Below are 16,322 nucleotides of genomic sequence, written 5' to 3'. Positions count from 1 at the left end.
TTTGTACTGCTAAATACTGACCACCTCGCAGCACACGCCTGATATTAGCAGGGGGGTCCCTCCCGTCAATGTACTAAGCAGGTTAAACCATGCCAGATTCACATCTTGACCAACCTGCCAAAAACACATCGGCAAAGGGCACATTGGAACATTGTCACCAACAATCTGGTGAAAACACTGGCCAATATGTGAATTGACAGGAGCCTCTGTCTTTAGCCATAATCAATATTCCCCCTATATTGAGATTTCCTCCGATGAACGCGTACATATATACAAGACTAGCTTTTCTACCCGGCTTCGCCCGGGACTTGGATTCACCACGCCCGGCCGCCTTTGTCCCCCCAGTGGCAATGTTCACACACCACACCAGCGCGGCGCGCTAACCACTACACTACAATGCGTTTCGCTTCGACATGCGCGGGTCACATGACAGTTTGACGTCACAGTTCACTTGCCGTGCAAAAAATATATACATTATTGAGCTCCCCCCCCCCCCCCCCCCCAAATAAAAAAAACACAAAAGTGTATTTTAATAATTTTTGCATGGTGTACATTCTGGAAAGTACCCACATGGCAAATTTCAAGTTTGTTGCATGTCGGGAAGTACGCTAAACATTTTGAACAGACACACATTCACAAATTTCCTTTTTATAAATATGGGGATGAAGGCGCAGCCCTGCAATTGCTCATAGGTGGAAGTACCTTAAATTTAGACAGATCTAGAGAGCCCATCTCGAGGGAATGTTGGCCTACTGCGTGCTGTCCGGAAGTCTTGGAAGATGTGTATTGGTGATGGAAAGTACCCACACTTTACCCCACCACACGCCCTTGCCATTGATTCAACCTCTTTCATTATATATTCATGCGTGTATATGCACCACGTGATGCAGAAAGCATCGATTAACATAGAAATCGTGTCTGTACCTTGCATGTATTGATTGCTGATTTAATTTAAACTAAGAAATAGTGTATGCATACGTGTGTACGTGCATGTGTGCGCACTATACGCCACGTGGTATGTGTTGAGCAATCATAAGGTGCGCGCAGTGTGTTAATTGACTACATATGTACAGTATTAACCAAGAAGATCACAAATGTAATCCTGAATGCTGGGCAGTGGAGGTATTGGCCCATTGGAGGCCCAAAGCAGACATAATATTTCGGCCTCTCCATTTCCAAATGAGCAATATGATGGGAAATATAGGCAAGAAATTGACATTTACTGGATGTCTGATAGGTTTAGACAAAATACAGAGCTGAAGAGAGGACTAAAGAAGAGACAGAGTTGAGACAGATGTAGTAAAATGAGAGAAATCGACAAGATACAAAGATGGAGTTAAATGAGGGAAGACAGATACAGATATGATAGGGATGAACGCATTTCCATTTTATGTTAATTTTCTCTTTACACTTCATGTTCTCTTTATGTGAATGCACTTCTTGTATGTTTATTAGGATTTTAATTGGAACTGATATTTGGCTCACCCCTATTTTTTTTCACGAGTCGCTTGCGACCCATGCTTCGTTTGCATTTGTCGAGATCCACATTCGATGCTGCTGGTTCGCATGGACTGGAGTTTTGGGAATCCGTTTGCTTCATGGTGTTTTAAGAAATTGTTGCCGACAGCAGACAGGTTAAGACTTCAAATTGGCTTAGTTCACTGATTTGAGCAAAGAAAATTCCTACCAGATGTATTGAGGTGATAGCCTTATAGGTTAACCTAAAAGGTCAAGGAAGCAAGCCTCGGGCTGCCATTATACGTGTCAGATATTGTAAATGTTGTTCTTGACACGTTTTAATAACCGCGGAATGCGTTGCATTGTTTGGTGTTTTTAAAAGTTTTTTTTACAACGTTGTCCTTTCGTGGCACAAAGTGTGGCTGCTGTCTCTCACAAGAGTTCGTGGTGGTTTTCCTGGGTGTCCAGTGGCGTCTGTAAATGGAATCGTTGGAGATAGGATACGCGAACGGCATTCCTCAAACAAAAGTATTTTTGTCCTCAAGACTCAAACTTCAAAGGCGTGTTGATTTATAACGACACATTTTTCAGAACCGTTCCTGTTGTCATGTCGCTATCACAGCGTATTTTATGTATTTCTTTTGTAAATTAACTTGGACTATTTAAACCCACGGATAACATCAATGGCGAGTCACATCTGAACCGGTCCTGAGCTCCCCGGTTACCACTTTTCACCAACTAGTACTGACCAGTGTATGGTGAAGTATGGTCAGACAACTGCACGACTGACACAACGTGGGAAGGTCTCCATCCAGCAGTAGATCGACGAAGGGATCTCTTTTTTTACAATATATGTAGCACCACTCTTTACCTCTAACGGAATACATAGTCTGCAAAAACTTATCAAAATTACCAACATCGCTAAGGCTCCAGCGAAGATACAACCGGCCCTGTTTTGGCAACAAACCTTCCGTTTACAAAAAAAAAAAACACAGGACATTGTTTTCGTTGAGTTAGGGTCATTTTCGAGATGAATGGATCGCCCCTGCTCTCTCTCTTGCTCTGACAATAGCCCACAAGACCGCCCCCCCCCCCTGCTTACAATTCATGCAGTCCGTTTAATGCAGTGAAAGGTGAGTGGGCGGCTGCGTGTTGGGGCGCATTGCGAGGTATGGGATGTGACCCGGCTGAGTGGGAATGTTGGTGTGGTGCGTGTGTGTTTGGGGGGGGGGGCGGTATGAAGGGGGGGGGGTATAAGAGGTGAGGTGGGGGGAGGGGTATGCGCTTGAGTGTGAAGGGGGTGTATGTGTGTGGGTGGGGGGTGGGTGCGTGTGGGTTGGAGGGGGTCTGGATGGATTCACCGAAAGTGTCAGAGGGAGGCAGTAGTCTAGTAGTTAACGTTTTGCGCTGCGAACCCAAGCCACCAGAGTTCGATTTTAAATCGCGAATCCAATAACAATGGTGGATATTTGAATCGGTCCTGGACCTCCCCCTACGTCGACTCAACCTTAAATTCCTCAAATGAGTAAACATCAGCACTGGGGAGACAAAGGCGGCTGAGCGTGTGAGCCGTGCCGGTCATCATAGGTGCTCGCTGACAGCACTTGCCCTAAAGATCTTGGGAGAACCTTTGTCTGTGAGACTGAATGAGAGTGCGTGTTTGTAGGTGTGTCTGTGCGTATGAGAGTGGATGGGGGCGTTTGTGAATGAGTTAGAGTGAGTCTTGGGTGTGAGTGGGTGTGAGTGCGTGAATTCGTGCTGGGAGAGTGAGTGAGTGAATGTGAGTTAGAGAGTCTTGGGGTGGGTGTTAGTGCATGCGCGTGGCGGGGAGCGCTAGTGCAGCGATTAGCGCGCTGTGCTACGAACCCAGGTTCGACACCAGTGACGATTATCTGGAACCGGTCCTGCGCCTCGCTTAGGTCGACTCAGCCTCAAATGATAACTTAGTGCGGTGGTAAGTGCCGGCCTTCGTATGTGCTCGCTAACAACACTTGCCCCTACAATCCGTTAAGGCTATAACGGGTGACCTTTGTCTTTGCGTGTGGATGGATGGGTGCGTGAGCGAGTGAGTGAATGAGCACGTGAATGTGCGTTAGATGGAGCGAGTCTCTGGTAGGTGTGTGTATGTGCGTACGAGTTGGGTGGGTTGGGTGGGTGCTTGAATGAGTGGAGTGTTGAATGCCTGTGCGTGGCGCTGCTGGAGGTGGAGTGAGAGGGAGGGAGATTTCTGGATGGGTGGGTGGGTGGTTGGCTGAGTGGTGAGTGGATAGTCCCTACCGACTTGTAAGTGGGTTGGGTGGGTGGCTTGTATTGCTCGCTCTCTCTCTCTCCCTCTCTCTGGTCATTGGTCTTGCACTGCAACCCATACGACCGGTAACAAGTTGCGGACATTCCCCGGCTGGGTGCAGAACAGACCCGCGGATAAACATTGGCTTTCAAATAGCCCAGTCCCCAGCAGGTCGCGTCTGCGGAGCTTCATATGAAACGTGTAGACCAATGCAGCCTTTAAAGTTCCACTAACGGTGATTTAGTTGGGTTTTTTGTTGTTGTGTCGGCAAGCCAGTAAGTTAGCAAGCCGGCACGCCAGACGTTCCACGTGCAAGAATTCACAAAGCAGAAACATAGGTGCGCACGGCAGGGCAACGTTTGCGTTATCACAGCGAGAATGGGTTGGCACGCGACAGTGAAGTGGAAGACTAAAAGATGGAACTCGGCTTTGAGTTTGATCTCGGCCATGTGCGTCCTGCAACACGCGTGGCCGGCACATGCAGGTGAGTGCGCGCAAAAGCGATGCGTGGACGAGTTTTTTAGCCACCTTTTTAAAAAAAAATTTGTTTAAAATTGTGCGACGATGTGTCTGTCTGTCTCTTGCCGCTGACCATTGCTTCTGCTGTAATGCCTTTGAGATCAAGTTCACCGAGCGTCTAACCACAATCGCACTGAGCTGCGCACGAACCTCGGCTGCATTGTCTCCCCGATGTTTGTCCTGTTATTTTCAAACAAAAGTTTTGGGGGTTGCGTTTTGTGATCCGTTGTATATGTGCGTGCGCGCGTGTGTGCGTGTCAGCGACACAAAGCTGTCTAACTTTATTGACACCGGTGCCAATGACTTGTTTGGGTTGCGTCTTACTCTCTGGAACGTCTATTAATCGGGAGAAAACAGCGTATACAGGGCTGATCCACTTATAGATACCCCACCGAAATAACTTTGCAGTATGGAAGAAATTACATTTTTATTTCAAGGCCTCTTCACGTCTCCCATCGATCTCACCACATGTCTTAAACCGTGAAACTCCCTCCTCTGTGAGATACGGAGCCGTCGCTCTCACGCTATTCAATCGACCTGTGAGAATAAATTGGCGGACAGAAATCAGTGGGGGCATTTATAAATGGATCGCCTTGTATAAGCGGAACACAATGTGGTATTTATAGCAAACGGGATATTGGCTTTGGGTGTCTGTGTACTGCAGGGGCTTGCACTAAATTTATATATAGAGAGAGAGATGATTGACAGCCCTTGGCTTTCCAAATGCACGTTGTTGAACACTTGCCACATAGTTATGTTAATCTCAAGTGTGCATGCTTTAACAGAAAGCAGCTAGTGTGAGTCTATAGAGTCGTGAGTTTACGGAGTGAATTCTAGATTTGAAGCTTTCGTGACTGCAAGGATTCATACTCTTAGGTTTTTTTCGATAAAGTGACGTAGGTAAAAATAAATAATAAAAATATTAATAATAGAAATAGTAATAGAAATTAATTAATTATTATTATTATTTTATTTCTATTATTATTTCAATTTAACACGTAGGCTTTCGCGACCAATGTTATTCATAATCGGGAAATTCGCCAGAATTCTGGCGATGATGCTGGATGCAATTACAAGCGAAACGTCGTACTCAAATTGTAAATGTTGTGGCTTCAACACACCGGTGGGCTAAAGCAGTGAACTATTTGTCTTTTGTCAACGTGACACTTTTTTACTGATTGGCCGTGTCGGGTGGTGGAGGGTTACGACACATTTATAAATAACGCGATCTAAACCCAAAAACGTTGATTATGAATTATTTCAATTATTTTTATTTTACCTAAAAAACCTAAGAGTATGTACGGAGTGAACTCATTTTAGATTACAAATACAACTCTTTGTGAATCCACTACTGGACGAAGGTCTCACAAAATCGTGTCTATCATGGGGAGGGGGGGGGGGTTGTTTGACCATACTTCACCACACTGGTCAGTGAAGCGGGCTGGTGAGGAGTGGAGGCTCCCAGGTAACCGGTTCCAGATATCGTTCGTGGCTGATGTTGGCCGCGTCTAGGAATCGAACTCACGGTTACCGAGTTCATATGGGGCAGTGCGCTAACCACTGTGCTAGCGCGTGTTTTATCAGACTTGAACATTACTGGAGTCCGAATTTTGCACGCTCTAGTATGCCGTGTGTGTGTGTAAAGATGCAAGAGTGTCTTTCATTAGCAATTTGTACGCACGCCAACAGCTTGACACGGATGCATAGCTAGCCAATGTAATCAAACAAGTATCGGAAACAGCGCATTAAGGTCTGTTATGTTTTGTTGTATAATCTGTGGCTAGTGTCTGGTGAGCACCTGGTCAGTGGTGGTGTCTGGACAGTGTTTCAGATCACTGGTGAGTGGTCAGTGGTGTAAAAGTGGCAGGTGAGTGACTGGTGAGTGTCTGGTGAGTGTGCTTTATCAGGTAAGTAGAGTGTGTGTCTAGTTATATGATAGAAGTTTAGGGGGAGCCGCCTTTGGGACGAGTTGAATACAGGTTCAGATTCTGAATACGTGGATTTGCTAGCATGCGTCGCACCACAGCTGTAGTGATTCTCAATTACTTGGCATGAAAGAATGCGAAACGGGAGACACTAATTGGTTTAATGGGGTAGCTAATGCAAAACAAATGGATAGTTACCATGAACTGCATGGCTGTCCCTCGTCATGATCCAAGCCACCACAAAGAGCCAAACCAAAGACTAGAAATGTCACACAATCGTTTCAAAAAGCATAACACTACGAATACAGCCATCTTAAATGACATAAACCCACAAGGTACACCCACCCCCATGAAACCTACCACGTTGCAAATTAAAACCACAAAGCTTGTGCTCAACTAACCACACACTCTCGCTCGCACCTGCCCATTATCAACTTAAACTCACCATGCACAAAAGAAACCTTACATTCATGAAACGCACAATAGTCTAAAGTCAACGTGATTTCCTGCTCAAATAAGCCCTGAGCTCAGCGGTGGAAATTCCACAATCCTATGACAGGAAGCAAGTCTATCCTCAGGACAACCACTGCTAAAATACATGTACATTGTACGAATAACGTGGTAGCCAGGCCTTTTGTTTTTGTTCAACCAGTGGCAGATTATTGTAATGGTGAGGAAAACTAATGTCAAGAAGAAATCTCAACAAAAATAGTTTAGTTTCTGCCACCAAACAGGAGTTGGGGGGCGGCGGTTGTGCCAAAATATTATGCACACAGTAGGAGGGATGGTGCAAGTGACAGCTTAATGTGGTGGGTGTCATTCTTGTCCTCAATGCGTGAGGCCATGCCAGACACTGTATAGAGATATACATTACCGGCGGTTTACATTTTTGTTAGCACTCACCGTTTGTGGCAAAAAAATCGGTGGCTTTCACCGCCTAGCCATGTGTATATGGCCATATGCACGCCATTTTTGCCGAGGTGTGCTTGAGAAGAATAATGATTGTTGCCCGTTTACCCAGGAAAGCCACACCGAGACCGAAGGCTCTTCTTCGGGAGGATTCTCAATTGGGATTGGTGGCCATCCAAAGAGTTTGCACGTTTTCAGCTATGGTAGCAAACATAGAGAACCCAGAGGAAACGACTGGAGAACAGGGGAACTTGCAAGAAAGATGTCCCAGTCAGGAGTCGAACTCTGATACCTCTTTCTGTGAGACACAAGCAAGCGTTACCACTGCACCCACCATCTTTATTAGATAGCTGGGCTCATCCGATTATTTAAATCATCGATGTTTTTTACTCATCGAATAACACAAAAAATGTATTTAAAAAAAGTAGTCTCACCTCTGTTCCCACAAGTGCCGCTGGTTGGGAGGTAGTGGGTGGGGCTTCGTGACGTCATCATCAGCTGCATCATGCTGGGCGTGGCTTGTAGGGGGGTATCATACCTTTAGGAAGTGGGATATTGTGCTGGTCACCGCTTTTAATAGGGACCGAGTAATCGACCCCAAACAAGTACAGGAGTACATTACACATTTTTATGGACTATTCGACTGATTATCCCAGCTCGACTTGACATTGATTGGTTTTCAATTGGTCACGACTGTACATTTTGTTGAATGTGCAGTCTTTTCCATGTGCATGTGGAAGGAGTTGTGTTTGTACGCATGTGCTGTGATAAAGCAACTCCTCTCATTTAAATGTTGGCCATCCAAGCAGTATGCAGTAGCGGATATTGGTGTCAAAGTGATCACGCACCGCTTGAGCTAATGCTTTAATACTGCTGGTGCAGACATGTAATAAGACAAATGCTTCTTCAAATTCATTTTGCGTATAACTTGTGCAAGTATAATACTAATCGTTCTTGCGGTGTGCATATACATATGGTATTGTTTCCAGTCAGTGGCGTGGCGTGGCTGGCATGGGCTATGGTGCAGGATATTAAATGAGGGTCCCCTATCCAATTTCCACCTTCGTGTAGTCCAGCGCATGCCCCCCCCCCCCAAACCTGTGGGCCCCAATGCAGTCGCACCGCCTACACACCCAATAGCTACGCCGGCAGTAATAGACATCGTTCAGTTTGATGTTGCGGCCCACTTACTTCGCGAAACTTTACGCTGGAAAGTTTAATGCTTTCCACATCAACCGCAAGCGAAATGGGGGTTTGATCCTCCACCCCCCCCCCCCCCCCCCCACTGTCAATGACAGCTCCCAGTCAGATGTCACTTTCTTCAAAAAGTCTAATGCACAATGACTGTCGAAGGATTTGGCCCCAAGGGTTTGCAATGTAAGTGAAACCCTCCTCCCTAAGTCACTCTTGCAGTTGCGCCTGCATGTTATGTGTAAGCACTTGATTATACGGCACTGACGGGGCGGTGGTGCAGTGGTTAACACACTCTGCTCTGAACCCGATGACCTAAGTTCGATTCCAGGCCACGTTTAAAGACTGTGGACGAGCGTTATCCGAACCAGTCCTGGATATCATTCTCCTTCTGCAGCATGCAGAAGCCTTCATCCAGCAGTGGATTGACAAAGGGGTATTAGTGGGATGCCACGAATACTGAATAAATAATGTACACCCCTTGGTCAATCCACTGCTGGATGAAAGTCTTCCCACACCGTGTCAGACATGGGAGTTATTTAACCATACTTCAGTATGCTGTTCATTCAGTAAGAGTCTGTGTTGCACCTGTTTTAATATATATATATACAAAGGAATTGTAAAGAGCTTCAAAATTAAAAAAAGTTAATTGTATGTTTGGAGCTCGTGTTTATTCCCTTTCAATGCAGTTGATGGCTTTACTTTACAATTATGTTACATTCTATTGCGCTGTGAAAGTCGGTGCTCTATTCACCACAGGGTTAATGCCACTGAATTTTAAGAAGTAATTTAGACATTGGTGGACCGACGGTGCAGTGGTTAGCGTACTGCATTACGAGCCCAGGGAGCCGAGTTCAAATGCCAGCCAAGGCAAACATCAGTGGCGAGTGATATGGGAACCAGCCTGGGATCCCATTCTCCCTCCACCAATCTGTACTGACCAGTGAGGGGAAATATGGCCATAGAAAACCCACAGGAACGACACGGGGGGGCCTTCATCCATCAGTTGAATGACAAAGAGTTGTAAATGACTATAGATTAATAGAGCTGTATAAGCATGAGTGTATTCAAACAACCATGAAATACCTGATAACTCAACACAAATTCCTTCAGTGCTCAACGAAGTTGTGAATGTTTAAATCATCACTTTTGTCCAGTAAAATATATTCCTATCGTAACTTCTGTGTTGTTGTTTAATAAACCACAGGTTGTCAATAAATGTATTTATTATCCATGATTAAATATGACATATCCAGTTTGAGATGGCTTGGTAATACTTACACACTTCTCGCGATTGGAAGAATGCAGAGTTTCTTCCCTCTAAACCCCCACATGTCTGCAGCAGTGTTGGTGGCACACATCTTAACGGGATTGCAGTCTCAGGTATTCATCAACATCAGCTTTGCTTAATCATACGCCTCATGTGCAATCGGAACATTTCTTACGTTTTTCGGTACAAAAATTATAACTAAATAAACAACTTCGAGGAAATGTTACCAACATTTCAACTTCACCATTTAAACAGCTCATTATTATTACGAAATGGTGGACGATATCTAAATAACCACCACGTGCAATTTCCACAAAAAAAACCGTGTTGAGTCTAGTTAGCGCTGTTTGAGGCTCAGAATCGTTTGAACTGCGGCCGTATTATGTCTGCGAGCATTGCCAGCGGGAAGTTTTTTTTGTAATATATACAAGCTCCGTGCGCGAAGGTTTACGTTCAATCGACGACGCTTCACAGACTATAGTGTTGGCTATCGCGTGCTCGCTGAAGCATCAAACCGGCCCTTCACTCTCCCTCCTCCATTCACTTGGCGGACGCGGAGCTCCACTGAGTAAGAGCCACAATTGTGAGTTCTTCAGCTGTAGCCTGGCCCGTTTCGATTTGTTTGTATCGTTTGTTGTTCTGCCCGTGAGAGGGTCTCGGCGCACTTGTTCGATTCGCGTCGAGCGCGTGTGGGTCTCGTGGGGGTGGGGGGGGGTCCCGTGGGGGGGGGGGGTCCCGTGGGGGGGTGGGGGGTCCCGTGGGGGGGGGGGTCCCGTGGGGGGGGGGGGGTCCCGTGGGGGTTCCCGGGGGGCGGGGTCCCGGGGGTCCCTGCGGCACATTTCAGGCCGAAGCTTGGGACAATAAGGAGACGCTTCTGCGCGCTCGCAGTGCGAGTTGTCTGCAGCCGCCACTAAGACGTCCCCACGCCTGGCCACCTCCACACCCCCTTTCCACCACTCCCCCCGCAACCCCCCCCCCCACCCCCCCACCTTTCCAAAACTCATCCAACTGCTGCCCTCCCCACCCACCCCCCACTCCCTTCCACCGAGTTGCCTGGAGGGCTTTTGTCTGACATTCTGCTGATATCGGGCCTGGCAGCGGCTCAGGTTTAAATGGTAATCAGGTACAGCCAGGTACATTGTGCTGCGTGCTGACGAGGTCACACAAGGCATTGCATGGTTGTGTCGCTTTATTTTCTTGTCTTTTTACATCAATGTTTTTTTTAAGTTGTGTCGTTGATGTTATGTTGTTTCAGTTTCAGTTCAGTTCATTTATTAGGTATAGCCCTGTGAGCCACGCGGCTCTTAAAGCGGGTGCAACGGCAACAAACAAAAACATGAACAAGAAACATCTTAAAGTGACTACGCGCAACAGAAAAGTCCAGGAAAAGACATGCAAAGTCTTCCAGAAAAAGCACCGTGTATCAACGCTATGAGACAAAGCATCCATTCGTAACTCTCACACAGCAGTTACAACCCCATGTGGTAGACAGAACATGTTCCGCAGTGAGAGATTTCTCAGAATTGCTTGTGGAGTTCCTTCAAGTGACCCTTTTTGCCACACGCTAGGAGTGCACTTTCCCATCTTTGTAACGAGTTACACTGCATATGCGGTGGTTGAGATCACTTTCCCATGCTCATACCTGCAGCGGAAAATCTGAGTTGGCAACTCAGTGACTTTATTGCAGGATCTGGCGACTTCTTGGGTTTCCCTCGGGACAACAATGTTTTTTTGTTTGTTGTCAAAGCAAATAGCGGATTTCTGGGATGAGGACATGATGCAGATCTAAGAGCGATTTCAGACATGTCTTGAGGGCCATGTCTCAGTTTAATATTAAAATACTCGGTCAATTGTTTCATGGCATGAGATATCGTGACTTTTTGACGTTCGTTTGGACGACTGTGCGCTTTAAGGAGTCGGCCACACTGTCGAAGGAGTGACTAATTCTAGATTTGAAGCTTTCGTGACTGCAAGGATTCATACTCTTAGTTCTTTCGGTAAAGTCACGTAGGTAAAAAATGAAATTAAAATTAATAAGGAGTGACTCTTTACCTGCTGACGCATGCATATTTTTTCGTACGTTTGTAAGAATAATGAGAACATCCAGGTGTGTTTTATCTCATTGCAGTGGGATTCTTGTTGTCACAGACTTCCACAGACATGTAGCCAGGGGACAAAAAAGAAACAGGTACGGCGTTGACTTGGTCTGCCGAATGGATTCTTAAGAAATAATTACAATGCAGCAATGGTTATGTTTAATGAAGAATCTGAAACCTAATACTCCAGAATGTACAATCTGCTGGAGATGTGTAATGCCTCTGGGATGCTTAGCAGCTGCAGAAGAGCCACCTTGTGTGTGTGTGTGCGCGCGTGTGCACGTGCGTGTACGTGATTGTGCGCGTGTGCACGTGTGTGTATGTGGTTGTGCGTGCACGTGTTTGTGTATGTAGCCAACCGATTGCCACGGTTGACTACGTACGGTCCGAAAGAAGTTCAAAATGTGCGACTGTTTCTTTTAACGTGAATGCAGTGAGTAACTCAGCCTCAAGGGGGAAATTAGTTTCAATTCAGAATTCCTGGAAAGACCCAGAAAATAATTTAAAAGATAAATTATGAAATAAAGCACTTATACCCATTTTTAATCTCCTGTTGAGGCAATTTAGCTGTTCAAATGATTATGCGTTTTTTTTTTAAGGAAACCAAATAAACATTAATCAAAGGCCATGCGAGGCTAACTTGGCTTTTTGAGCCTAATGGACTGGAACTGAGTGTGTGTGTGTGTTCCGGATGGAGTTTGGGTACCGGCTTTTGGGGGCCCATTGAGTGGAAAGACCAGTTGGCCGCAAGTGCGCTCGTGGTTTTTTGCTAAAAAGGTTATGGGTCTGATAATTGTTGGATGCCACAGGAGATGGTAATATCATCCAAATGATTGTTCACCACAGAATTATGTAAAGCTTGTTTGAAGAGTTTTAATTTCTGCATCGTTAAGGCATTTTAATTTAACATTAGTGTTTTTATTGAAGCGTGATAATAGTACTAAATTGGAAATATTTAAAAAGTAAGTTAATATTCCAAACGCATTTTTTTCACGTGAGTAAAAACATCATATTGAAGGTGTACTTGGGAGCTCTTTTACCCTCCTGACCCTCTTTATGTTATGAAGAAGGGCCATTACCCAAAACGTCACCTATAACATAGTTTACATTTTCAGGCAGTGTTATTTATTTTGTATTTTGGAATTTTAACATATCTCTATTATGGGTGCATCACTCATCAATCACGCACCTTACTTTCAACCCCTTGACATCACCATCAAAGGCTGCGTTTATCAAAACCAACATTTCGAACCACGGACCCTGAGATTTGTTTTTGGAAACAATGTGTTGGATTTAAGACTTTAGGTTTGTGTTTAATTGAAAGTTGGCGGTGTGTGCTTTTAGAGATCCTTCTCCATCCCTCAGAGTTTCAGCGATTTGGGAATTGCCTGTTTGGAAAGCTGGGAATGCTTTGGGCTTGTTTTACTAGTCTTCTTGCGCGCGGGTGACAGTGAGAAAAATAAACAGACGAACCCAGTCACCGTTGGCCAACAGTTGGCCGACAGGGGACTTTTTTTTAGAAAAGCCACATTCCTTAAGAGAGAATGCACCCGGATTTATTCCTGTAATTTCTGAAATTGTTGTATTCTTACCGAGCATCGGCTTTCAATGAAATTTACCTTTTTGACGAAAATAGAAAATACCCCTGCATTCTTACAGATTAAAGTTGACAGTGTGGAACAAGCATTGTGGTGACATGATTTATGTCTGTTGGAAATATTGCCATTTTTGTTTTTAACACGAGAGACATCCTTCCAAGATGCACTTATTAAGACGTTTTGTGCTCTTCTATTTCAGCCTGTTAATGCTCATGGATTTTCAAGAGCAGTGTTCACCATCTTTCTAAAACTGACCTTAACCCATTCCCATTCCGATGACGTACATTGTACGTCATCGGAAGGTCATGCAGGAGGGAGTGTGGCACAGTTTGGCCAAAGCTATCGTAGAGTGTGGTCGTGTCGCTGCAGTTCTCTGCGGTGAGTACATGTCTTTTAAAGCAACGGCGCTACGCCTCTCACCAAATTCAAGTAACACTAACCGATTGCTCATTCCGAGATTCAGTGGTGAACTGGACAACCCACCCTGCAACTTGCAGATGTCTCGGAGACGGGAAAGGGTTAAAAGTGACAATGAGCCATCAAAGTTATGATACACCAACCATTTCGCAGGAAAAAAAAACGCCGCCAAGAGCATTGCCTTCAACTGTATACACAGTGCTTAAAATAAGTGGCCGCCACCTGTCCTGCATGCGCTCTGACACTTGGCGCTGGTCTCACCACCTGCTCCCAGCAAGTTAACGGCATTCGTCTTGTCTTGACACGGCTAAAAACGGGGTAAGGGGCGGCAAGCGGGATAATTAGCTGCTGCGGTATTTTTTTTAAAGTGGGCAACTGTAGCGCAGGGTCATCATTTTTTTTTACACCCGTTTAAACAAAAAATAAGTAGTGGCACACGCAAACGACGGAGGCCACACAGTGGCAAGGGGCTTCGGCAACTTTCCCAACACGCCCAGCCGAGCAGTGGCTTCGGCAGCACTTGAGGAGAAAAGAGATATTTTATTTGGATGTCGCGAGCTGCCACGGTTGGATACATTTCATGAATATTTTATTTTAAATGGCCTCAGTAATTGGTTCCGTGATATTTGAATGAGCACTGGGGCTTGTGAAGGAGACAGGGGAGGAAGTGAGGGGGTTGATGGTGGCTTTGGTTGGGGAAGTGGGGGGAATATGGGATGGGGGTAGCTAGACTTGAGTAGGCCGTGGTGAAGGGAAAATTATGGGGAGGGGGGGGGAATTTTGTCCCCAGGGGGAGGCAAAGTGGGGGTGAGAGCTCACAACCGAATGGCAGTGGCTTGTGTAAATTTGCTGGCCTTAATGAAGTTAACGAGGTAGCTCTCTGGAGGGTTGTTAGAGCAATTGGAGTTTGGCGAGAAGTGTGGTCAAGCTGCGGCTTGCTCTGCTAATTCTGCACAATCCTCTTGATGCAGGATGCCACTTGTCACATAATTAGCATTGGACCACATCTCGCTTTGAACACTTGCTGTTGTGTGAATGTTTGTCTTCGAAAGTTCAGCATTGACTTACGTGACCTGTGACAAAATCGCACGGAATGCACCCAATCTCATCAGATATTTGGAGCTAAGCGGGCTGGAGCCTGGGTAGTGCATGGCCACCATGCACTAAACGTGTGTTATAGGCCACGCCTTGGACGGTAGAATGCTGCGCATAGAAATACACCGTTGTACTTTACCTCTATGCCCCAGCGTCTCTTCTCCATGTTCTTCGGTTTTTTCGGTAAAGTCACGTAGGTAAAAATTTTAATTAATACAAGTAAAATAAAAATAAAATAAAATAAAAATCACGACGTTTCGGAGGCAACATAAGCCTCCGTCTTCAGGTGGAACCGTCACAGCACGATAGCTGATACAACGATAGCTGATACAGCTGTATCAGCTATCGTGCTGTGACGGTTCCACCTGAAGACGGAAGCTTGTGTTGCCTCCGAAACGTCGTTATTTTTATTTTATTTTTATTTTACTTTTATTAATTTAATTTTTTTACCTACGTGACTTTACCGAAAAAACCTAAGAATATCTTCTCCATGTCTTCACGAACTCGCACTGGTCAACGGAGTGAAGTATGGTCAAACAGCCTCCCACGACCCACTCGATGTCGAGAGGCCTTCGTCCGGCAGTGGAAAATGCATTAAAGCATTGCACTCGAACCGTTTAATGATCTGAGAAAAAGCTCATTAAGTCAACTCGTTATCACTGAAAATGTGTTGTGTGTTTTGCACCAAACTCATTTAAATGCAAATTCCATGCCACTGATTTGAGTCGAAATAATTTTATTTTTTTGAAATATTTTTTAAATCAAATAATAAATTGACTTTTGAAAGATTTCTCTTGAAGAAGTATATTTTGCCTTAACCATTCTTACTTGGTTACAGGGGCTCCCTATTAAAATAAAAAAACGGCATTACATTAACTGTGAAGAAGAGTACTCAGGATTGTACAGAATTCCGTGGCTTGAAGGGATGGTGGATGAGGCTGATGAAGGAATAGCAACCAAAGGCATGGGCGTGCCTGAGATGATGACCTCCAGCAGAGATGGAGCGACTGGTTCATGTGCAGGAGTGAGGTGGATTGTAGCATGCAGGAGCACGATGTGATGGGGACCAGTCCAGCAGTAGATAGACCATGGTTTGAGTGCAGGCCCAAAAGCCCGCATTTCAAGCAGCCAACAACTACCAGCACCTATTGAATGTGTCAATAGATAAAAAGTTAATGCGTTCCTTGAATCGTAAACGATGGAAAGAAATACCAAAGTCGATGATGATGATGGTGTCTGAGAAAATACAGTGATTATTACCAGGGACATTAAGATCTTGTTGTTAATGAAATGCACCTTCGTGCGTTGATATTTCATTGAAATATTAGGATTTACATTTGAGCCTTTCATCTTCTTGGTTTTTTCGGTAAAGTCACGTAGAAGGGAAGTAATAAAATAATAAAAATAAAACATAATAAAATAATTCTCACGACGTTTCGGCTACAACGCAAGCAGCCGAAGACGGCTGCTTTTATTTTTATTATTTTATTACTTCCCTTCTACGTGACTTTACCGACAAAACCAAGAACATGAATCCCTGCAGTCACGAAAGCTTTA

General features: G+C 45.1%; 1 protein-coding gene across 2 annotated transcripts in view; it reads left to right on the top strand.

Moving 5' to 3' along the window:
- The first annotated feature begins 3,730 nt into the window (after nt 1-3,730).
- The window catches only part of COL5A3 (collagen type V alpha 3 chain), a 169,679-nt gene continuing 157,087 nt past the window's right edge, over nt 3,731-16,322 (top strand). For both annotated transcript variants that reach the window (XM_061550444.1, XM_061550443.1), the window contains exon 1: nt 3,731-4,229. In XM_061550444.1, coding sequence (XP_061406428.1) covers nt 4,124-4,229 — 106 coding nt within the window. In that variant the 5' untranslated portion in view covers nt 3,731-4,123. The remainder of the gene's footprint in view (nt 4,230-16,322) is intronic.

Source organism: Lethenteron reissneri, chromosome 12 (assembly GCF_015708825.2).
Source record: "Lethenteron reissneri isolate LAM-NWPU_2019-01 chromosome 12, ASM1570882v1, whole genome shotgun sequence".
Taxonomy (NCBI): Eukaryota; Metazoa; Chordata; class Hyperoartia; order Petromyzontiformes; family Petromyzontidae; genus Lethenteron; species Lethenteron reissneri.
Note: the sequence above shows the minus strand (reverse complement) of the source record. Positions and strands in the feature narration are given on the sequence as shown.